The sequence below is a fragment of the Phyllostomus hastatus genome, unplaced genomic scaffold (genome assembly GCF_019186645.2).
Source record: "Phyllostomus hastatus isolate PE091 unplaced genomic scaffold, TTU_PhHast_1.1 phas_scaffold_21, whole genome shotgun sequence".
Lineage (NCBI taxonomy): Eukaryota > Metazoa > Chordata > Mammalia > Chiroptera > Phyllostomidae > Phyllostomus > Phyllostomus hastatus.
Genome location: NW_025334017.1, coordinates 48,951,325 through 48,973,837, shown reverse-complemented (window position 1 = coordinate 48,973,837; position 22,513 = coordinate 48,951,325). Strand labels below are relative to the sequence as shown.

At 58.9% G+C, this 22,513-nt stretch overlaps 2 protein-coding genes and 1 long non-coding RNA gene across 5 annotated transcripts; 1 reads left to right on the top strand and 2 right to left on the bottom strand.

Moving 5' to 3' along the window:
* Positions 1 to 699: 699 nt before the first annotated feature.
* LOC123832991 lies at positions 700 to 7,656 on the bottom strand. The gene is made up of 4 exons (XR_006788150.1): positions 7,579 to 7,656; positions 6,661 to 6,964; positions 4,434 to 6,343; positions 700 to 1,812 (listed from the first exon to the last, which is right to left on the bottom strand). It is a non-coding gene; the product is annotated as an uncharacterized LOC123832991 (long non-coding RNA).
* A 206-nt stretch (positions 7,657 to 7,862) lies between these two features.
* GRINA (glutamate ionotropic receptor NMDA type subunit associated protein 1) lies at positions 7,863 to 11,161 on the bottom strand. 2 transcript variants are annotated; one of them, XM_045860930.1, is made up of 7 exons: positions 11,006 to 11,161; positions 9,623 to 10,004; positions 9,428 to 9,540; positions 9,155 to 9,355; positions 8,903 to 9,031; positions 8,646 to 8,789; positions 7,863 to 8,564 (listed from the first exon to the last, which is right to left on the bottom strand). In XM_045860930.1, the coding sequence occupies exons 2-7, from the start codon at positions 9,978 to 9,980 to the stop codon at positions 8,415 to 8,417; spliced, it is 1,095 nt and encodes a 364-aa protein (XP_045716886.1). In that variant the 5' UTR covers positions 9,981 to 10,004; positions 11,006 to 11,161; the 3' UTR covers positions 7,863 to 8,414. The 2 variants fall into 2 exon arrangements, with proteins under 2 accessions (XP_045716886.1, XP_045716888.1); XM_045860932.1 differs by having other exon boundaries at positions 10,906 to 11,006.
* A 2,304-nt stretch (positions 11,162 to 13,465) lies between these two features.
* PARP10 (poly(ADP-ribose) polymerase family member 10) lies at positions 13,466 to 22,386 on the top strand. Of its 2 annotated transcripts, XM_045860822.1 has the most exons (11): positions 13,471 to 13,702; positions 13,859 to 14,040; positions 14,126 to 14,380; positions 14,453 to 14,689; positions 14,771 to 15,372; positions 15,483 to 15,689; positions 15,814 to 15,910; positions 16,231 to 16,845; positions 16,945 to 17,078; positions 21,471 to 21,645; positions 21,721 to 22,386. In XM_045860822.1, the coding sequence occupies exons 2-11, from the start codon at positions 13,866 to 13,868 to the stop codon at positions 22,065 to 22,067; spliced, it is 2,844 nt and encodes a 947-aa protein (XP_045716778.1). In that variant the 5' UTR covers positions 13,471 to 13,702; positions 13,859 to 13,865; the 3' UTR covers positions 22,068 to 22,386. The 2 variants fall into 2 exon arrangements, with proteins under 2 accessions (XP_045716777.1, XP_045716778.1); XM_045860821.1 differs by having other exon boundaries at positions 13,466 to 13,702; positions 16,231 to 17,078.
* Positions 22,387 to 22,513: the final 127 nt, after the last annotated feature.

Sequence of the window (22,513 nt, the reverse complement as noted above, 5' to 3'; positions counted from 1 at the left end):
TACTTCCTGTCCAAGCAGATAATACAAATACCTAGTCCTATGGGTGACGGCACTGAGGCACTGTCATGCAAGTGCCTGACAGGTCCCCACAACCAGTCCGTTCTTCCAGTACTTTCCCAGCTGTTCAGGTTGGGGCTTCAGGCAGCCTAGTCTCACACCTGCTTTTTCAGTCTCCAGCCTCACCCCTTGGGCTGCAGCCTTTCTCTGCACACCTACCAAGATAGGGTTCTTTCTGACTCCCCCATTGGATCTAGGCAGTCCTCAGAGAGGAGGCTGAGGGGATACCTCGGGGGACCAGAGCCCAGTACAGCTTCTGGCACATAGTAGGTGCTCAATAAATATATGAATGCATTTTTATTCAACGTTTCTTTCTTTTCCCCACCACGAAGCTAGAGAAGATGTGTTGGCTGGCAGTAGAGATAGGCCAGGTGCTCCCTGACCTTCTGAGTGTTTGCTATGAGTGCCTGGGTGTCTGAGTGAGTCAGTTGTCCCTCAGAGTCTGGAGGGCTGTGGGAAGGCAGATGGCCTCAGGGTGAGCAGGGACATCTGCTTGTCTACCTGGGGCCTTGCCTGCCAGAGCTATGCAGAAGGGCCTCAGAGGAAAGACTCTGCAGGTCTCGGCCAGAGGTGGAGCCTCCTGGGAGTGTGACCTTGGTCACCAACCCCAGGGGTCATCCAGTTACCCCTCCTCAAAGGCTCAGGGACTAGTGGCCAGGGCAGAGACCAGAAGGGCTCTTTCAGCTCTGGACTGTGGACAACTTCTCTGTGTAGTTAATTCCTCTCTGCTTTTTGCAAAGTGTTATTTGGAGGGTGGCAAGGATGGAGAGGGCTGGGAGACCCACATAAAGACTAGGCATTGAGAGCCATGGAGGGCAGAGTGGCCGGCCCCAAGGAAGGGGAGATGGATGAGCACGGGGCACAGGAGGCATGTGGTTGGGGTTCCAGGTCCTCAACCCCAAGGCCCCACCTCAGACCTGTGTTGCCCCCAACCCTGACCCTCAGTTGACTCCTATTCCTTCCCCAGACCCCGGCTCCTGAGATGTGCCCTCAGGACCTCTGTCAGTAGCACCAGCGTAGTCACACACCTTGCTGCAGCTTTGTCGTGTGGCCCAGGGCAGGCCCCTGTTCCTTCACCTGCCGTGTGGGGTAGCAATGCTCCTCCTTCTTACTCTGGAGGCTCAGAGAGGCAGTGTGTGCAGAACAATGAGGGCAGTGTCTGGCACAGAGCAGGAGCTAAATGCATCTTCTTGTGAGCCCATAGATCTCTAAGGCCTGCCAAACGCCAGGCATCATTGCAGGTCCTGGAGGACAGCAGGGGACAAGCAGGGAACCTCTCGTCTCTCTGTTCCATTTACATGGCTGGGAGCTGCCCAGTGCAGGACAGGCTCCCCAGCCTCGTTTCGTGCCCAGGGGCTATCACACAGTCTCAGGGGAGACAGGGCATAGAGACTGGGGCGGCCTGGGATCTGATGAGCCTGAGCGAAGGCCCCCACTCAGCCACGTACAGCCGGATGATCCCCCGTGCGCCTCAGTTCCCCACTCTTCAGCACAGGGTGCTGACACCCTCTCATGACGACTCTCAGGACTGCATTTGGCCGTTTGCTCCATAGCAGGCACCGAGCACCATCTTCTACCCCTGCAGGGAACACAGCAAAGGCCCTGCTGCCATGGAGCTGACTTTCTGGCTGGGTGACAGCAGTGGTGACACATGAGGAGGAATTGAGCGGATAGAGGGCAGAGCGAGAGGGGTTCACACTCCTTAGTGCAGAGTGTTGGAGTGCCTCCCTGACACGATGATGCCTGGCAGGAAACCTGAAAGAGAGGAGGGAATAGGAATGAAGATGTTTGGGGGTAAAGCCTTCCAGGCAGGGGGCACGGCCAGTGCAAAGGCCCTGGGGCACACGAGCAGGCTTGGCGCAGTTTTGGAGACCATCGAGGAGGCCTGCGAAATAGAGGGCAACGAGCCACAGAGAGAGAGGAGGCAAGAGAGTCAAGAAGGTGGGATGGGGTTTGTAGGCTGACAGAGGCTTTGGCTTTTATACTCAGTGACATGGAAAGGTCTGAGGGTTTTGAGTAAAGGGAGAGCTGCTCTTATCTGAAGATGTCCTGTTTTTAACAGCCAGTTCACATGATTGTATGTGAGCCCTCGGGCTGCAGAATAGTCTCCATTAGGTGCACTGAGTCCAGTAACAGCATTCTGGAGGCTTGTGGTGAGTCCCTGTGCGGCAAGTGCATGGACCCTGCCTGGCCCTGCTGCTTCCCCTGTGCCCTCTGCATCCAGGTTAAGCGCTGACCTCCCTGCTTGCCCCTCTCTTCTCCTGCACCTCCACCCCCCTCAACAGTTCACCATGGGCCCTGCGCCTTTGTGGATGCTGCCCCTCCCCGGAAGCTTCCTTGTTCCTCACGCATCTCCTCTGAGCAGGGCGGTGCCCAGCCGCTGCCAGTTCATGACTCCCCTATGTCCGGGACACCTGGGCCTATGCTGGTGCCTCAGTGCCAGGCCCTTGTCGGCCCCGCAGCAGAGGGCAGATCGGGTTCCAGTGGGACCTCATCTTGACTGATTCCTACGGCAATGACCCAATTTCCAGACATGGTCACGTTCTGAGGTCCTGGGGGTTAGGAGTTCAGCATATGAATTTGGGGGACATGATGCAAGTTGTAACGCTGAGCTCATGAGATAGACTGGGCAGTTTCTGAGGTCAGCCTAAGCTTCGTGGGTCACTGTTGGCAGATTGTGAGTCAGTGTCACTGGTTTTGGAGGTGTTTCCGTGTTCTCCCTTCAGATGCTGCTTCTCCATTCTTTGTCTCCTTTTCTCTGGGCTCCACTGTGTGCGTTTTCCACCTTTCCCTCACTCTCTGTTTTTTCTGCATCCATTCTTTTTCTTCTTCTTTGTGAGTTTGGGTATTTTCTGTTGACCTTTCAGTTCATTAATCCTTTTCTCTGATTTATCTCATCTGCTCTTAAGCCCATCTACTGAATTTTTAGTTTCAGTAATTTTTTTTCATTCCAGATACTCAGTTTGATGTGTTTTATGGAATCCAACTCTCTGGGGGAAATTCTCCGTATTATCTTCCTTGTTTCTCCATTCCCCCCGGCATTTTCCTTAACACATTAAGCACATTTAGTTTGAAGTCCTTGTTTTTGATATTTCCAATCTTTGACTCACCTCTAAGTCTGTTGTCATCTTATTTTTCCTCTTGGTTTTCAGTTGCAAAGTCTAACTTTTGAAATGTCTAACAGTTTTAAACTGATAGACACTGTGTAAAAATGCCATAGAGGTTCTGGCTGATGTTACCTTCTTCCAGACGCAGTTCGCTCTGCCCCCTGCCAGGCAGACAGCATGGGGCTGATGATCTTCAACCACCAGGCTGAGCCAGGTCAAGTCTGGGTGGTGGCGGCGGTGAGGCTCTGTCCCTCGGGCTCTCAGGTGGACCTTTGCCTTCTGGCACTGAGCGCCAGGTTTTGGTTCCTTAGTGCAGCCTCTCCAGATCCCATAGCTTTAACTCTTCCCTCACAGCTGAAGGGTTGCCTGTCACATTTGTTTCTTGCATTTCTGCTTGGCTATGTATACTTCAATTGTACAAATATTTTATCTGGCAATTTCATGTATTGAGAGTGGGAGTCAGGGTCCCAGGTCGTCAGTTCAGCCCATCTTGATGGAAGACCCCTAAAAAGCAGAGCTCTCTGTCTGCAGAGCCCAGGACAGGTTGGGGGTCCACTGCAGAGATGATCATGGCCTTGGCTTGGGAGAGAAGACAGAATCTGAAATGCTCCAGGGTCATACTAGCAACTGGGGTAAGCAGAGGATTTTGAGCCTAGTGCTAGAGTCCTCCCAGAACCAGGAAGCTGCTGGATAACGGGGAAAATTAGGCCAGAGCAGAATGAAGAGCCCAGGGCACGGCTTCAAGGGAGGAAGCTGCTGCACAAGAGCCTAGAGGTTTAGAAGTTTCGACGACAAGGGAGATGTGGATGGTGTTGTGAAGTGAAGACCCAGAGGAGAAGAGGTGGTCTTCAGTAGTGAGGAGGGGAGCTGAGAAGTTGGAGTGGGTGGGGGTGGGGGTGGGCATTACATTTTGGGCATTCTGGAAGACCTCCAGTGCCCGACAAACCTGAGACAAAGACGGCATTCGAGAAACATAGAATGCTTTTGGTAGCAGAGAGGCCAAGCCATCCTGCTGCCTGGGATGCAGCACCCGGGCCCCATGGGGAAGGGGCTGCCTGGGAGCTGCCCCCAGCCTAGGCCCCTGCCTGCACCATCACTGTGGTTCTCGCTGACCTTCTGCCTTCACTCAGAGAAGACTTTTCCCTGGAAGATTCCAGTGGTCCATCACTTACTGCAAAACAGAGTTCTGACCCTTGGCTTTGCCATGCCCAGCGGGCCACACCTGACCCCACCACCCATCCCCTCCCCTCCATCCTTTCTCTCTCTCACCTGGTCCTCACAGATGTGCCGCCATGGTTCTCCTGGGCTTTTAGTTTTGCTGTCCCACTCCTGAAACACCTCCACCAGCGCTGTGCCAAAGTCCACAGCGTTCTGGCCCTGGCCCTGGGACAGCTAGTGCTTGTTCAGCTGGTGCCACTCACACCACAGTTGAGGCCGACGGTGTGCCTGGCCCTGGGTGAGGAGCTGGTCTGGATGCTGAAACGCGCACGTCACAGTTCCTCTTCTGAAGGCACTTCTAGTTCGGAGACACTCAACGGTAGCCCTGGGCAAGTGGCACCGGGCACCTGCGCTGGGTGTTCTGTGAGCTGGGGTCCTGGCTGCCGCATCAGCACCCATCAGTGGTGCTGAAGACAGTGCTGCTCTGCAGGCCGGGGAGTGTGAGGGGGTGTGGGTCTTTGTGTCGTTAATCTTGAAAACAAGGATGGATTTAATGATTATGTCTTCAAATAAACACTTTTGGTGAAAGAATAAACAAGCCTTCTTTGGCCTTGTGGACAGCTAGCTGTATTAATCCCCTCCAGCAGAAGTCCCCTCCTCCCCGCCCGGCCTGGACACGCTGGTGGTTGAACAGGTCGGGCTACTGCTGAGTGTGGTGACAGAAGCTGTGAGTCGTGGGGTCTGCAGGGAATCTCAGGAATGGGTGCTAAAACGTCTCACTAGGGTTTGGCTTGTGTGGGTGAACTGCAGAGGGCTTAAGGAAGCAGGGATTTGCTCTGGGTTGGATGCTGTCAGGAAGGGGAGTCATTCTGTGACTGGGTATCTTGACACGTCTCCGGAAGGAGGACAGACAAGAGGCAGGCTGAAACTGTCTGAAGAGGCTACGGCACTCAGATTAGTTAGGGCAGGCGCCGTCGGTCTTATTGGCTTGGGCAGGGCTCGTGTTTTCTCTGTTCAGACGTCAGAGTGGTCTGGTCTTGACAGCTCACACAGGGGCGTTGTCTGATGCTGGTGTTGTATGATGTTTGTATTCTAAACCGGAAAACACTGTATCTGAGAGTGACAGGCCGGTTCCCAGTGACACCAGGGCCTAGCTGATAAGACCAGCTCTGGGATGTTGGGGACTGCTTCCTTCCTTACCTGAAGAATCAACACGGTTAATCTCACAATTGCTGTGGCTCCATTCAGCTTCCTGCACCAGAGTGTGTACCTTTTCTGCCCACCTACCCACCCAGTCAGATCAGTTGACCCTTTTTCCCCCGCTCTCTGGGTGGGCTGTAGCAGACAGCAGGCCACAGTACATTGGCAGCAACACCCTTGCTGGCCCGCCCCTGGGCCCAGCCTGATCCCGTTTTTGGTGCTACAAGCTGCCTCCAGATACCCCTGCCCCTCCCCCCAATACTGCTTCCAGCTCTTCTCTGGCACACCTCAGTAGCTTACTCCCCCATTTCTTCACCGGTTCACACTGCATCACCATTGCCTGGACATTCTGTTGCTGGACATGCTTTCCTAAACACAAACCCAGCTGTGGCTCCTGCCCGAGTCCTCTTCACCTATAGGACAGGTCCAAGCCCTCACTGGTACAGGGCCCTGGCCTTCCCTCCTGCAGTAGAGGCCTCCTGGTCCAAGCCCTAGCTGTCCCCAAGGAGCCTCCCCAGTGGGTTAGCAGAGCCCGGAGTTTGTCCTTGAACTAGAGAAAATCCTGTCCATGCGTATTTTGCTTGATGCTCATGCCTGAGCTGCTCCTTCTGCTGTGACTGCTGTTCTCTTCAGCAGTGCGAATGCTCTCTCTTTCCTCCTCAGTGTGAAATCCTGCTGGGTCTGTGAGCTACCACTGAGCAGGGCCCTGTGCTTAGAGCTCTGGCAGGCAGGGCTCCCTGGATGAGGACCTGCTCCTGCTTAAGGAGACAGCTGCCAGGAGACGTGGGGGAAGGGGGCTGCATCACCTGCCAGTGTGAAGCCTGTGAACAAAGGAGAGTGACGAGAGCGGCTGGAGAGAGGCTGTACAGGGTGAGGTGGACACCAGGAAGGGGCCCAGGTGGCTGGGAAGGCAGTGTGTACCTCCGCCCATGGAGGTGGGGCCTGCCTAGGGCACAGAGTGCACAAGGTCCTAGGGCCTAGGGGGTGATGGCGAGGGGACAGGGGAGGCCAGGTGGAGCAGCCAGAGGGCATATGGCAGGGACAGTGTTCTAGGCAAGGAATCTGGACTTCATCTTATTGGCAACTGTCAAAGGGTTTTAAGTAGGCAGGTGGTGTGATCTGTGTTTTGGAAACAAACCTGGTAGCCAGGCAGGATGCATGAGGGGAGAAAGCACAGCCCCACTCCTGGCCTGAGCGTCTGGAGTGGACACTGCTGATGGAGACAGTGCAGGAGCAGCAGGTTGGCGAGGAGGAGGGACTTGGCTCTGGGCAGGCCTCAGCTGAGGGGCCTATGGACCTGGCAGGGTGGTGGCCCAATGTGTGGGTCCCTTCACAGATGCTGGGGTGATGGTGCCAGTTAGAGGAGAGGTTGATGGGTTCCCAGGGAGAAGGTGGAGGAGCCCCAGGAGGGTCCTCAAGTCAAGCTGGATGGAGGGAGGGTCCTGCAGGGAGAAGGCCGCAGTGAGGAGGGTCCACTGGGGTTAGCTTAGGAAGGCTCAGGGAAGGGAGGTCCTCAGATAGAGTGGGGTCTGGGGCAGCAAAGGGACCCCTCCATGGGAGCCAGGGTGAGGCTATGGACAGCTAGCTGACATCTGAACACATACTCCAGAGGCAGGGTGTGGATGGGTGACGGTTCCAGAGTTATGGTGGCAAGAGCCACGAGTGAGGACATGCAGAACCAGCTGGGTCTGAGGGCCCTTGAACGTGATGGTGGGGTGGGGGGCGCAGGACTGGCAAGGCCAGGGAAGGTGCTGGAGGTAGGCTGAGAGACCGACTGGCTGAGCCCTCGGTCTTTGTCCAGCTCTCCACTGGGGGCTCTAGTTTGCATGGTTCTCGTGGGGAGGGGGGAGGGGTATGCTGGGCAGCACTCCAGGTGCCCAAGGGTGGGCTCCCTGGGGGCCTTGCAGAGACAGGGAGAGTCGGAGAAGCATGACAGCCTGCCCAGGGCAGGGCAGTAACCTAGGCCACTGCCCCTCAGGCAACATGGTAAGGCTCTCATGTCACACTGTACAGTCAGTCACCAGGAATGAGTGGCAGATACAGCCAGGCCACTTACCATCATGTCACCCAGGTACCTTGCTTAACCTCCGGGAGCCTCAGGGGTCCCTGTCCATCAGCTGGGAATCCTGGTACATACCTTAGGACATGGCTGGGGAGATTGCAAGAAGGGAGGCGGAAGTGTGGGTAGAGAAGGACCAGCTACTGCGGCCATTAACCCCCAGTACAAGCGAACCCCACCGTGAACACCTGGTCCTGCCACCTTCACCGCCCTGGTGAGGCCCAGGTGCCTCCCCACCCCGTGGAAGGAGTGGCGCTGAGAAGAGTGAGAAGAAGAGCACAGAGAGCAGAGGGTCCCATTTATTGGAGTTTTAAAGACAGCAGAATGAGAAGAAGGCATCCTTCTCCCCCCAAACATTCCATCCTCTCTGCCCTCAGGCCGCAGCACAGGGGTGAGACCCTCAGCCCTCAGGCTCCCCAGAGGGCAGCACTCCAGGGTGGGTGTGAGGGGGGGAAGGGGGTACGTTATGCCAGGCGGGGAGCTGGGACAGGAGGGGAGACGTGCACCCTCACCTCTTGGCTCGATCCCTGTCCCCTGGGACCTGGTGTTGCTCCCTGGGGTGGGCTGGCAGACAGGGCTCATGCAACAGTGAGTGGGCAGGAGGTGGCACAGAAATGCAGCCTCGCTGCCCTGTGGCAGGGTGGGGGGGCTAGAAGAGGCCATGCTGGCCACAGTGGGTCTAAACAGAAGTATCTGCAGTGTACACATAGGAAGGGTGGAGAGGGGCTTCCTCTGTCCCAGGCTGCGCCCAGGGAGAGAGAGGGGAGGTCCAGGCGGCACTGCCATGCCAGCCACGCCACCTGCGTGGGGCCCCGCTGGAGCCAGGGCTAGGTCTACTCCTTGGCGCGGCCGATGATGGTGAGGATATACAGGAAAATGTTGATGATGTCTGTGTACAGGTTCAGTGCCGCGAACACATACTCCTCTGGGCTCAGCGACAGCTGCTTGTTCCCCAGCAGCAGCTGGGTGTCCACTGCCAGGAACTGGGGTGACAGCACGCAGTGCTCAGGGACCTGCTTGCCCACCCCTGCGCCCACCCCCGCCCCAGGCAGCCCCTCACTCACGCAGGTGAAGAGCAGCGCGCCCAGTGAGGCGTATACAATCTCCAGGATGCGGTTGCGGATGAAGATGCAGAGGACGGCGAAGACGATCAGCACCACCATGCTCACCAGGAGCACGCCCATGCATGATGTGAAGTCGTAGCGTGTCTGTGGACACAGGGGACAGCAGGCCCTGGGTGCCCGCCCTGCTAGGCCCCAAGCCAGCAGCCCCACCTGGGGGCCCTCACACACGTGGGAAGGTGACCACCAAGACCCCTCACCTGCATGGAGAAGATGACCACCGTGAAGCAGACGGTCGTGGTGATGCCCACAGCCATGATGACCGCCTCAGTGTCGTAGAAGCTGGCGATCATGCCCACCATGTAGGATAGGCTGACGGTCAGGATTGACTGTGGGGAGACAAGGCCTTGGGTGTGGGGGCTGCTTCAGCCCCACCCCCTGTTAGTGCAAACTGTGCGTGTGGGGTGGGAAGGCTGAGCTGTGGGGGCCAGGGGCGCAGGTTTTGGGGTTACCAGTGCAACGAGGTTCCAGGGGTGCTTTCGCCGGAAGTCCCCACAGCAGCTGAGAACAATGAGGGAGATGAAGAAGACAGCATAGGAAACGTAGTACGTCCAGACATTCTCCCGGACGAAGCCCTTCACCTCCGTGACGAACGTGAACACGGCCACAGTGGACAGAGTCACGGACAGCTGCAGGGTCAGCACCAGGAACACCTGAGGAAGGGGCCGCTCAGAGCCTGCCCAGTGCCACTGCTCGGCCCCGCCCTACCCCAGCCCCAGGCCCACCTTCCGGATGAAGGCCTGGCGGATGCTTTTGTCATCCCAGTTGGTGGCAGGGAAGTCCTGGTTGTCATAGTAGGACGGGGGTCCCTCCTCGTGATAGTTCCCATGCTGAGGTGCTGAGGAGCAGGATGGGCTGGGTCAGAGCTACCTGCGACGCCTGGAGCCCCTGCCCTCCCCGAGCCCCTGCACGTTACTCACAGCCAGGGTCCTGGGCTGGGAAGGCCTGTGGTTGTCCATAGGGGTTGGGTGGGAAGGGGCTCTGCGGATACGGCCCCTGGGGGTAGCCCCCTTGGGGGTAAGGGCCCTGGGGGTAGCCCCCTTGGGGATAGGGACCCTGAGGGTAGCCCCCTTGGGGGTAGGGACCCTGAGGGTAACCCCCTTGGGGGTAGGGGCCCTGGGGATACCCTGGCTGGCCATAGGGGGAAGGCTGGAACGGGGGTTGTGGGTAAGAGGTCCCAGGATAGGGAGGCATGGAGGGCTGGGGCCCCCCAGGATATCCAGGGTTGGGGGGAGGATAGTTGTCCCCAGACACCAAGAAACTCTTCTCATGAGGCATGGCCTCAGGTTCTGTGGTCTCCCCCTAGAGGAAAGAGAGAGAACAGTCAGCCCTGGGGGCACTAGTCCCCCGAGAATCAGCCTGGGGCTGCCCCACCTGCTGCAGGAAACTGAAACCGGTCTCAGGAAGGGGAATTCATGACCTTTGTCTCCAGCCAGTCAGTCGGCAGCCCCGGACAGAGGGGCCAGGAGAGCGGGGCGGGGTGGCACCAGGTGGGTGGCTGGGCCTGGGGCTTCTGGCTAGAGGCTGCTCTAGGCCAATCCCGAAGGTGGAGGAGGGGTGGAGGAGGAGATAGCTGTCAGTCTCGGGATTTGGGGCTCCGGTTGTTTCTTAGAAGCAAGTGGAAGGGCCTTCTCACCGATCTGGGGTCTCCCGGTCGGAGCCGCCAGGTCGGGACTGGGGGCGCGGTCGGGAGGTGTGGGGTGTGCCCGGACCCTCCCCTTAGCATCCCGCCCCTTAAGCCGCTTTGAGGGGCCAGAGCCGGCGGCTATTTCTATCCTACGAAATCCGCAGGCCATCTGTGAGCGGCGAGAGCCCTGACCCCTCTCGGAGAGCAGGGCCCGTCCGTCCCTCGCTCCCGGGGTGGGGGCAGCAGGCCTGGATGGGCTGCCGGGGTGCCTGCCAGTGGGGTACGCCAGGAACAGCGGGGTGCGGGGGTGTGTGGGGGATGGAAGGGACAAGAGGGCGTGCGGAGAAACAAAGCAGGCGTGGGGGCGAAGCGAACGGGGGCGGCGGCCACCGAACCTGCTTCGAGGGCAGGGCGGGCCCTTCTGCCCGGTCGGTCGGCGGGCGCTCGGGCCGCGGGTCCCGCCACCACCGCAGCGCATCACCACCTCCCTCCCGCTCCAGGCCGCGGGTCCTCGACCCCTGGCCACCGCCCCAGCCCCAAGCGGGCTGCGAGCCCCGACCAGACCGACCGACTGACCCACAGTGGCGCCGCTCGGCTACGCAGGGTCCATGCGGGGGCGGGGGCGGCCGACCCGGAGGTTCAGCAGGTAGACGCGTAGCTTGGGCCGGGGACTCACCACTCGCGGGGCTTCTCAGGACGGTGCGCACGGTGTCCGCTGTGCGGCCGCGCGGTCGATGGCCGCTGCGCCCGCACCCAAACCCGCAACCGCTCCGCAGCCGGCTTGGCTGGGCCTGCGCCTGCGGCTGGGAAGACGCAGCGGGGCCTTGTGACGGAGCGGGGCGGGCGCGGGGCGGGGCCGGACGGCGGTGGGCGGGGCCAAGCGGGCGCGGGGCGGAGCCGCCGCGGCTAATGTGGGGCTTCTCCTCCGAGGACTCCACTCGCTGCGCCGCCGTACTGGCTCCTTTCAGAGTTCTAGGCCCAGGCCCCGCGTCCCACAAGGTCCGCCGACGAGTGGGCTTGGGCCGTGGGGGCTGAAGACGCCGGGAGGCGGAGGTCTGTCAGGCCAATTTGGTTCAGAGAGCTGAGAAATTTATTCCTAAACCTGGGATTACTGAGCGTGCCAAGAACTCTCCATCCTTTCCTGGATTAAAAACACCGCTTTCCCTTTTCATTCAAGGCTATCCCCGATCAGGAGGCCTGATCATGTAGTTGCTCCGTCATCTGTGCCAGTCACCGAAAGCAGACTATTCCAGGATCCACAGGAGACCTTTCAGCCTCGCCGTTTTCACCACACCTCCACTCCCGCCCGGCTTCAACCCTTAGCCCTGCTTCACTGCGAAGGGGCTGAGGGTTAGAGACGTCCCAGGACTGGGGGGGCTTCACGTCTCCCCCCAGCTCCAGCGGTCCTCCTGAGCAGGAGCTGACTGCTGCAACCGGGGACACCCCCTGCTGCAGCGCCTCTCCACCTGGGGCCTGGGGACCTTGCTGTGCTCCTGGCTCTTGCACGGTTGTCCTCCCCCAGGCCCCGCAGTGGTCTGGAAAAGGCTCTGTCCTGTGTCCGTGGTGTGCTGGCTCCACGTTGGGTCTGGCGAGGGGAAGCCCTGATTGGCACCTTCCGCCCGACAGAGTGTAAGCTGCCACCAGTCTAACGACTGGTTCATAACAGTTCAGCAATCTGGTGGTGACGTGAGCTGCCCCAGGGCACCGCTGCCTGGCTGGCCCTCTGCAGCAGGGAGCAGCATAATAAAGAAATTACACAGCATCTTAGGAGGTGGCGCGTTCTCTGAGGAGAGAAAATATAGGGCAGGCAGGGACACACTGGTGCTTTGTGGAACTGAAAGTGCATACAATTTGAGGAAATGATAAAAAATGACAAATATGGAGTTGAGGCCAGGGCCTTTGAAACGGCCTGTATAAGGTCCTTAAAGACTTTTAGCTTCAAGTTAAATCTGCAACTAAGCGTGGGTAAGGGGCAGCGTGGCCAGGTGGCTCTGTGGGAAAGGCCAGTGCAAGGATGCTGAGGTGGGGGCAGTTAGCTGCACGGGTGGAAGAGGCTGGACCTGGCTGAGCATGGGGAGCCCAGGGGATAGAGCCTCGGAGGGCCCTGGGGCTCTGTCAGGCAGGCCCTCCAAAGGACTTCGGCTTTTACTGTGAGTGACTCTGGCTTTCACCATGGCCCAAGCTGCAGCAGCTTGGACCCCCTTTGCAAGGCTCACTCTGCCTGCTCTGTCGAGGACGGACAGTGGGGGAGGGTGGGTGTGGCAGAGGGAGACTAGTTAGAAGGTTAGAAAGTTAGTGATCCAGGTGAGAGATGATGGCGGTCAGACCGGGGTGCAGGCAGCCACGGAGCCAGGTGTACAGCTGGGAGTGCAGGCTGGGCAGGTCCTCAGTCCCCTGGCAGAGCAGCAGGGGTGGAGGCTGGTGGGTAAATGGCAGGTGGGAGGTAGAGCAGAGTCTTGGGCACACGTCTCTGAGAGGCTGGAAGCAAGTGGAGCATGGGCCAAGAGGGAGCCGGCTTCTAAAGGTGCAGCTCGGCTGTGAGCACTACTGCGGGCCCTGTCTGTGCCTGCAACTCCTGTTCTGTGACGAAGATTTCCAGCATCAAGGCACAATGCCTGCACCTTCTGGGGTTCCATGGTGACAGTGACGATGACGATGATGATGAGGATGTGAGATGGGAAGACTGGGTGGGTGCATGGACCAGGGCAGAGAGACCCGGGGAAGTGGGTAGAGGAGGCAGAGGAAGGCTATGCTGGGAAGCACTTGACCTACAAGGTCAGGTGTGAGAGCTGCTCCCCTGCTAGATATGAAGGGTGGGGAGCAAGTCTGGGGAGGTTCCTGGGGAGAGCTGAAAGCAAGCCTGAGCCAGGGGTGTGCCTAGAGACCCAAGATGCTTCTGCTGTTGGGGAGGGAACACAGAGGCTTGAGGTCCCTGAGTAGGAGGCAGTGACTGGAGCCCCCTGGTGGATTTAGTAGGGAGGGTGATTGGCCATTTTTAGGTTCACGGGGAGAGGACAGCAGGAGCAGAGGACAGCGAGTGGGCCACTTCCCCTACCCTGTGGGTCACTGGGCTGGGGTGGGACAATGGGGCTGATGGGCTGGACCAACAGGTCATGCCCAGCCAACACCTGGTCGCTAGGGTCTCTCTGGGCTGAGGAACTGCGGTAGGGTGGAAGGTTCTGCAGGAGGGCCTGCCAGTAGGAAGGGAAGCACCTCCTGGGCAGCCACCCCGCCCAGTGCGTCAGGCCCCTCCCTTCTTCCCTCCCTCAGACAGTTTCACTTTTGTTTTCTGGTCCCTGGCCTTCTGACTTCCGAGCAGGAGCCAGAGCCCTAGCTAAAGGCGTGGGCTGGGGAGGCCCAGGCAGGGGGCAGTGTAAGTGCGGAATGTGGGCTGCCCAAGATGAAGGGGGGTGTCAGGGAATGCTGTGGGGGGAGGGAGAAGCAGGGTTGGAGGGGGCTGGGAGGGGGTGGGACCGGACTGTGGGGTGGCTATCCTACACCCCCCGCCCCCACCCTGTCCTTGCCCTAGGGTTGCAATGGCAGAGGCAGAGGAGGTGGGGGCGGCAGTGGAGCTCAGCGGGCTGCCCCCCAATATCCCCGATGAGTTGCTCATGCTCTACTTCGAGAACCACCGACGCTCTGGGGGGGGACCTGTGCTGAGCTGGCAGAGACTTGGCCACGGGGGTGTACTCACTTTTCAAGAGCCTGCAGGTGAGGAGGCTGATGGGAAGGGAAGCCTGGGCACCTCATGGGCCGCCGGCACTGACACCCCACCCCACCCGACCCCTGCCCACAGACGCAGCAAGGGTCTTGGCCCAGAAGGAGCACGTGCTACCAGGTGCTCGGCTGAGCGTGCGGCCAGCCCCGCCTCGTGCCCCTGCACGCCTCCTGCTCCAAGGACTGCCCCCTGGCGCTGCACCCCAGCACCTGGAGCAACACATCCAGGCCCTGCTGCATGCCATGGGGCACCCAGAGCAGCCCTGCCATGTCTTGGCCAGTCCCCGACCAGACAGGGCCCTGGTCCAGCTGCCCAAGCCCCTCTCTGAGGCAGGTGAGAGGGGGGAGAGGAACAGGCGGGTCTGTTAGGGAAGATGCCCTGAGCCAACGTGAACCTTCTCCACAGACATCCGTGTGCTGGAGGAGCAGGTCCGGGCCCTGGGCCTGGATGGGGCTGACGTATCCCTGGCGTGGGTGCCCCAGGCCCGAGCGGTGCGTGTGGTGGGGGGCACCTCGCCTGTGGACCCTCTGTTGCTGGAGCTGTACCTGGAGAACGAGCGCCGAAGCGGCGGGGGCCCCCTGGAGGGCCTGCGCAGCCTGCCGGGGCAGCTGGGCACCGTGGCCGCTTTCCAGCAGTGGCAGGGTGAGTAGGGCTAGACGGACTTGGCCCACGCCCCCTCCCTCAGACCACTGACGGGCCTCCTGTCCTCTCCCTTCCCCCCAGTGGCTGAACGGGTGCTGCAGCAGGACCACCGCCTACAGGGCTTGGAGCTGAGTCTGGTCCCCCACTACAGCGTCCTAGAGCCCGAGGAGCTTGCTGGGGACCCCAGTGGAGGGGACCACTTGGCTGACTTCGGGGCTGGGGCCGCGGAGCACGCTCTCCTGGAGGCTGGAGGGCCAGAGAGGGCGCTGAAGGGTATAGAGGCAGTGACCTTGGGCTCTGAGGAGGCAACAGGCCAGCCCGGAGCCTCTCTAAGGACAGACCCCATAGGGTCTCTGGGCCAGGCCAGGCCAGTCGTCTTGGAGCCCGCGGGGGCTTTGGAACAGGACGGGAGGGAAAGCCTGGAGCCCGTGGGGTATCCAGGGCAGGCAGGGGTGGTAAGCCCGAGGCCTGTAGGGTCTCCAGGCCCAGTGGGCCCAACGGAGCGTTCCATGGGGTCTCCGGAGCAGGTGGGCTCACCGGAGCAGGAGGAGCTGGTGGAGATGGTGCTGTTGATGGAGCCAGGGGCCATGCGCTTCATACAGCTCTATCACGGGGACCTCCTTGCTGGCATGGGAGACATCGCCCTCTTCCCCCTGGAAGGATCAGATATGACTGGCTTTCGGGTGAGTAGCCTTTGAGGATTCCTCACCTTTGGCCCCATTTGCTGGGGGCTCTGGGTACCTTTCTTATGCCCTGAACCTGTGAACTGCCCCCCACCCCAATGGTCCTGCAGCTCTGTGGAGCCCAGGCCCCATGCCAGGCAGCCCAGGAGTTTCTGCAAAGTCTGCTGGGCAGCCTGAGCTGCCACGCGCTGAGCCTGAAGCACCCAGGCAGTGCCCAGTTCCTGCTGGGCCCCGAGGGGCAGCACCTTCTCCAGGAGCTGGAGGCTCAGTTCCAGTGTGTCTTTGGGACAGAGCGCCTGGACATAGACTCTGCACAGGTAGAGTTGGAGCCTGCCCCCGCGCCTCCCCTTCCTCACACCTCAGCCTGGTGCCTCCCCCGCTGCTGCTCAGAGGCCTGGGAGCGGCGTGGGCCCAGTGGACCCTAACATTCTCTCCTGGCAGGTGGACCTTCCCGAGGCCCTCCAGGCCCTCCCTGGCCAGCCCCACTCTCTGTGGCCCCCGGAGAGCACAGGCAGTGACCAGGAGAATCTGAGCCTGGGTAGGGCTCCCTGGGGATACCCAGCATATGCTGTGCCCCCTCCCTTTTAAAAGATTTTATTTATTTATTTTTAAAGAGAGGAAGGGAGGGAGAAAGAGATGGAAACATCAATGTGTGGTTGCTTCTTAAGCACCCCTACTGGGGACCTGGTGTTGTGGCCCTTTCTTGACCTCATCCTCTGCCCTGCTCTTCACTCCTACTGTCTGGTGATCCCATACCTCCTAACACCCCCATCTTCATCCATTCTCTGACACTTCCTATCCTGCAGCCCCACCCTGGCTGGGCTTGACCCTTTACCTAGTGACCCTCTCTGTCCCCAGAGAAGGTTCGAGAGCGGCTGGCCACCCTGGAGGGCCTGGACAGGGAGGGCAGGCCATCCCCGGAGCCCTGGGAGGAGGAGCCTGAGGAGCAGCCAGAGGAGGAGCCTGCACCTAGGTTCGAGGAGGAGCTCCCAGCCCCAGGCACCGGGGCACCTGGGCAGCTGGAGGAGGAAGCCGCACTGCAGCTGGCTCTCCACCGGTCACTGGAGCCGCAAGACCAGGTGGCTGAGCAGGAGGAGGCTGCTGCACTGCAGAAAGCACTGGCCATCTCCCTGCTGGAGCCAACCACACTGGAGGGTGGGGGCACGGGGGGCCAGGCCCAGCTGGCGGTGCATGTGGCCTTTGAGCAGGACTTGGATGAGCTGGACCGGGCCTTGGGGGCTGCCTTGGAGGTGCACCTCCGAGAGGAGACAGTGGGGCTTCGGGGCCACATGCTGCCCGCAGAACTGTGTGCCCGCCTGGAGCGGTGCCACGGCGTGAGTGTTGCCCTTCAGAATGACTGTGCTGTCCTCCGTGGCTTTGGGGTCCAGCCCGTCTGTGCGGCCCGCCACTTGGCAGCACTGCTGGCCGGCCCCTGGGATCCAAGTTTGGCCTTGGAGGCTTCGAGCACCACCCGTGAGTTGGCACCTGGGACTGGGGGAGGGTGGAGTTCGCCAGCTCTCAGGGACCCCCAGCCCCAGGCATGGCCTAGGTCCTCTTTCTCCCCTGTGTCAGTGCCACCGCAGAGGCTGAAGGGGCCCTTGGGCAGGCTGGAGTGTCTGGCGGAGAGCAGCCAGGAGTTCCAGGCGGTGGTGCAGGCCTTCTACGATACCCTGGACACTTTCCACAGAAGGATCCGCATCATCCGGGTGAGTCCAGGCTCGGTCTCCTCAGCCTCTTGGCCTCCTGGGCTCGTGGGACTGTTTTCATCTTGCAGAGCCTGTGGGCTGTCAATCTTGCCTGTCAGGGTCAGCTGGCCCGGAGCTGCCTGGTGTGAGGCAGACTGGAAGCTGGGGGTGGGGAGCGGGGAGTACCCCCTGGTCCCTGCCCAGAGGGTGTTCACAAAGTCTGGGTTGGGGAGACGAGGGCTTAGAGGTTGGGGGTCCCGGGGTTTGAAAGGTTTGAGCAAGTTTCTGCTTTGCCACTTACACGAGGGTGAGGGTGTGACTGTCTCAGTGTTGTTTCCTCATCTGGAGCACGGGGCGGGGACGCCATCTCACGGCTGTTGTGGGGACTGCACGTGCTGGCCGGTGGTTCTCCTGACTCCCACGGTCAGTGGGCTCCAGCAGGAGGGCTGGCTGCAGCGCCACAGCTGCCTCCTGTGTTTTACTTGCTAAGTGTGGCAACTCCGAGCACGAGGGTGCCTCACGAAAGGCTGGGACCGACGGGTGGGAGCCAGAGTGAAACCCCAGGAGTGCAGGGAGGAGAGGCTGAGAAGGGACCCTTGAGGCGGGGAGGGGAGTTGGAGGGCAAGGAGGTCCAGAACATCTTCGTGGCCAGAGGAAAGGAGTGGGGAGGAGGCTCTGCCGGCTGCTCAGCTGTCTGGAGCTGAAGCTGGGCTGGCGGATGAGGAGGGACTGGAAGGTGAGGGCAGGAACCGGTCTGAAATGAGCTGGCTGTGAAAGGAAGGAAGGGGACGGGGGTGCCAGGAGCAGAGAGCAGGGCTGCGTTCTTACAGGCAGGGCTTGCAGAGGGCCAGAGGGAAGGGTCAATGAGAGCTGGTTCCTTGTGCTAGTGGTGCCAGGCGAATGCTTGGCTCTCGATGCGAAAAGTTGTGGGTAGGCCCAGCAGCCCCGGCAACCTGGAGCTGGTTAGAAAGGCAGAACCTCTGGCCTTCCCCAGGCCTGTCCTGTTCTCCACCACCGTCCGCCACCACCCGCCACCACCGCTTTCCTGGAGGTGACTGATAAGCTTCGGACCGAGCATTTTCCTCCATCCCTGGACCTAGCAGCTGTCCTGTCCGCACTGTGGGAGAGGAGGGCCGTGATGGCAGTCACACCCCCGGCTCCCCGGCCGGCGTTGTCAGTTACTCGCACTTTGAGTCTTCCCAGCAGCACCGTCTGGCTCTGGAGGGTGCACTTGAGTGTTTCCCCTGCACTGAGCTTTGGAAACTGTTGCTCACCTTCCTGGGTGGAAGGAAGGGATGGCCTGCCTTCCACTCTCTTTTCTCCTCCATCCTCCCTCTCACACGTGGCCGGTCACGTCCTCTTCGTTCTGCTGTCGAGGTGGGCACGTGGGCTTCGTCCCATTCTGTGGCCACCACAGAGCTCCGTCCTTGGACGGGAGGTTGATGGACGGACAGTGATAATGGAAATATACACCATCGAACCATAGGGACCACGGGGAAATGGAATCCCGGTGATTAAAACTGGGTTACACGAAAGAGGATATTCCAGGGTTCAGGAACTAACGGCTCTTAATTCTTCTCACTTTCCCCATTTTTTTCCGTGCTGGGCTTGGCCGCTGGGTCGCCATTCATGCCCCCCGGTCAGCCTCTTGCACAGATCTTTTTTCTGTTCAGTAGAAGTATCTCCTTCAGTGGGCAGTAGCCATATTGGACTTTTAATGTAGTTTGCCTTTTACAATTAGGGTTAATTTGCAACTATAACTTGATAATGGTGTCAACTATTCTTTTTCAAACAAAAGTTACGTGTTTACTCAAGACGTTTCTATCAACTTAATTGATCACGGCTGGTTCTTGCCTATCTTCACGTGTCCCGATTTTGTCCTCACTGTTCACAGTCTGGCTGGGTGTAGTGTTCAGGGTCCAAATACGTCTTCCTCCAGGTCTTGGAATGATATTGCTCTTTTTCTTTTCTCTTTAAAATTTTTTGCTCTTGGAAAGTTAAAAAAAAAGTTCTCAATGGTCTCTTAGCACCCAGTGTTGGCGGCGAGTGGCCCGGTGTAAGAATGCGAGACTTCCTGTTCTTTTTTCCATTTCTGCGTTGACGTTGGTGTGCACGTGGGCGTTAGTAGTCTTTCGCTTTGAAGGTTGACGTCTTCTGGCCGGCAGGTGCCAGGGATGCGTCACTCCCCACGGTCCTTGTGATCTCAGGGATCCTTTCCACCCGAAGATGCCACCTTGGGCTCAGGGAAACTGTCTTCTGTCAGTGCCTCCCTTGCTCCTGTCACCTTCTGCCCTGTCCCAGTGGAGTTCCTGTCACACAGTTCCTCTCCCACCTGTCCTCTCGCAGTCTCGGTCTTTTTTCTTTAGCTCTGGGTCCCTCCTGAACTCCATTTCCACAATCCTATTATTTGGCCTACCCGAATAATAGATTTGATTCAGCAATTTCATTCTTTTAAACAAATTTAAAGTTTTTTTAATCGTTGTTCAATTATAGTTGTCCCCATTTTTTTCGCTATTGCTCTCCCCTGCCCTGCCCACCCCCTACATTCAATCACCCCCCCATTGTCCTTGTCCCTGGGTCCTTTATGCGTGTTCCTCGACTTGACCCTTCTCCTTCTTTCCCCCGTTGTCCCCATCCCCTTCCCTACTGGCCACCGTCAGTTTGTTCTTTATTTCCATGTCTCTGGTTTTATTTTGCTCACTTGTTTGTTTTGTTGATTAGGTTCCACTTATAGGTGAGATCATATGGTATTTGTCTTCCACCACCTGGCTTATATCACTTAGCATAATACTCTCCAGTTCCATCCATGCTATTGAGAAGGGTAGGAACTGCTTCTTTCTGCTGCGTAGTATTCCATTGTGTACATGTACCATAGTTTTTTGATCCACTCATTTACTGATGGGCACTTAGGTTGCTTCCAGCACTTGGCCATTGTAAATTGTGCTGCTGTGAACACTGGGGTGCATAGGTTCTTCTGAATTGGTGTTTCAGGGTTCTTAGGGTATAATTCCAGCAGTGAAATTGCTGGGTCAAAAGACAGTTCCATTTTTAGTTTTTTTTAAGGAAATTCCATACTGTTTTCCACAATGGCTGCACCAGTCTGCATTCCCACCAACAGTGTACTCTTTTCTCCGCATTCATTAGCACTTGTTTATTTATTTGTTTATGATGGCCACTCTGACTGGTGTAAAGTGGTATCTCACTGTGGCTTATTTTTTTTAATTTTATTTATTTATTTATTTTTAGAGAGGGGAAGGGAGAAAGAGGTAGAGAAACATCAATGTGTGATTACCTCTTGTGCGTCCCCTACTGTGGAATCTGGCCTGCAACCCAGGCATGTGCCCTGTCTGGGAATTGAACCGACAACCCTTTGATTCACTGGCCTGCACTCAGTTCATTGAGCCACACCAGCAGGGCTCATTGTGGTTTGAATTTGCCTCTCTGTGATGGCTAGTGATGCTGAGTATCGTTTCATATGTCTATGGGCCCTCTGTATGTCTTCCTTGGAGAAGTGTCTGTTCAGGTCCTTTGCCCATCTTTAATTTGATTGTTTGTTTTCCTGGTGTGGACTTGTATAAGTTCTTTAAATTTTTTAAACTATTTTTTATTATTTTAAAAAAGATTTTATGTATTTATTTTTAGAGACAGGGGGAAGGGAGGGAGAAAGAGAGGGAGAGAAACATCATGTGTTGTTGCCTCTCACGTGCCCCCAATTGGGGACCTGGCCTGCAACCCAGGCGTGTGCCCTGACTGGGAATTGAACTGGTGACCCTTTGGTTCACAGGATGGCACTTAATCTACTGAGCCACACCGACCAGGGCTAAAAATTTTTTTTATGTATTTTAAAGTTAATTGTTCACCAATTCCATTCTTAAGGTAGGAACTTGCTAATTTTCGGAGTATTTCTTTTTCACGTTAGAAAGTCTTGTTTAATGGACATAACATTCTTCTGCATCCCCTCTGCAGAGACTAGTTAGAATTTCTTTAGAACCTCTGTGTGAGTCCCAGAAGCTGGTCCACCGCTGACTGTTTGGCTGGTCACCTGGTCTCCCCAGCACAGAGTGTCCAGGTGTGTCTGTTGGTGTTGGGAGCGAAGCCCTGCGGGCAGAGTGGGCACCTGGCTCAGCTTGTCTGTACAGAGGCCTGGCTGTGGATGCCGAGATCCCGTGAGCGGCTGGGTTTGCTCACCTGCAGGCCCCCCTGGGAGCCCTCCAGTGCCACTAGGAGCCCCATCGAGGTCGCTAATGTCCGCCTAATGTCTGCCGCTAGACAGAGCACGATCGGAGCTGTGCCGTCTCCCCAGGCCCTGACCTCCACACGGGGCTCTTGATTTCCTGGCTCAGCGCGGTCCCGTCGGCCCGAGACCCGGGGGGCGGGGGGAGGTGTGCAAACCGCCCTGTCATCTCCCGGCAGGTGGAACGCGTGCTGCACCCGCTGCTGCAGCAGCAGTACGAGCTGCACCGAGAACGCCTGGAGCAGCGCTGCGAGCGGCGCCCGGTCGAGCACGTCCTGTACCACGGCACGTCGGCGGCCGCCGTCCCAGACATCTGCGTGTACGGCTTCAATCGCAGCTTCTGCGGCCTCAACGGTGAGGCCTGGGTAGGGCAGAGGCGCGGGCTCTGCGGCCCTGCGCGACTCTGACCCCAGCCTGTCCCGCCCACAGGCACGCTGTACGGGAAGGGCGTGTACTTCGCCAAGCGCGCTTCCCTGTCGGTGCAAAACCGCTACTCGCCCCCCAATGCCGACGGCCACAAGGCAGTGTTTGTGGCGCGGGTGCTGACCGGCGACTACGGCCTGGGGAACCGCGAGCTGCGGGCGCCCCCTCAGCGGGCCCCGGGCCACGTGCTCCCGCGTTACGACAGCGCCGTGGACTGCCTCCGCCAGCCCAGCATCTTCGTCATCTTTCATGACACCCAGGCGCTGCCCACCCACCTCATCACGTGCGAGCACATACCCCGGGCCCCCTCTGGGAACCCCTCCGGACCTTTGGCCCACTCCCCGGCCACCTGACCCGAGAGGCCCCCTCGGCCCTGTCTCTGGCCTCCTGCTCCCCGGGCTGCGGCTCCATCCCCACACAGCCTCACAGATCCCTCCGCTGCCTGAGCTCCCGCCTCCTGCTGCGCGCCTTCCTCCCGTTGCGGAGCAGCGACCCGCGGGGCGACTAGGAGGGCAGGGGCGCGGTCCCCTCAGCGGCCGACCCAACCACCAGGGGTCAGCAGAGCCCAGGCGGAGGGCGGATGGCCGGACCCCGCCCGCCGAGGCCGGACTTTGCCCGAGCGCGACGCTGTAATTTGAATAAACGAGAAACCGGGTGGAGGAACCTGCTGGAGCTCGGAGTCCGACCTGTGTTGCAAGGCGGGAGGGACTTCGGCGTGGCCTGTGGCAGGGGCCAAAGGGCAGACCCCAATGACCCTTTGGGGAGGTCCTGGGCCGCCCGCCGAGGCCCGACCCAGCGC

What these genes read in the sequence shown, in the direction of transcription:
- GRINA (XM_045860930.1), bottom strand. Translation starts at nt 9,980, where the DNA reads ATGCCTCATGAGAAGAGTTTCTTGGTGTCTGGGGACAACTATCCTCCC. An exon ending in GCCAGGCCTTCATCCGGAAG is followed by an intron (nt 9,356 to 9,427) that starts GTGGGCCTGGGG and finishes CCCCTTCCTCAG; the next exon opens with GTGTTCCTGGTGCTGACCCT. An exon ending in CCTGGAACCTCGTTGCACTG is followed by an intron (nt 9,032 to 9,154) that starts GTAACCCCAAAA and finishes GTCTCCCCACAG; the next exon opens with TCAATCCTGACCGTCAGCCT.
- PARP10 (XM_045860821.1), top strand. Translation starts at nt 13,866, where the DNA reads ATGGCAGAGGCAGAGGAGGTGGGGGCGGCAGTGGAGCTCAGCGGGCTG. An exon ending in CCAGGAGAATCTGAGCCTGG is followed by an intron (nt 15,911 to 16,230) that starts GTAGGGCTCCCT and finishes CTCTGTCCCCAG; the next exon opens with AGAAGGTTCGAGAGCGGCTG. An exon ending in CAGCTTCTGCGGCCTCAACG is followed by an intron (nt 21,646 to 21,720) that starts GTGAGGCCTGGG and finishes TCCCGCCCACAG; the next exon opens with GCACGCTGTACGGGAAGGGC.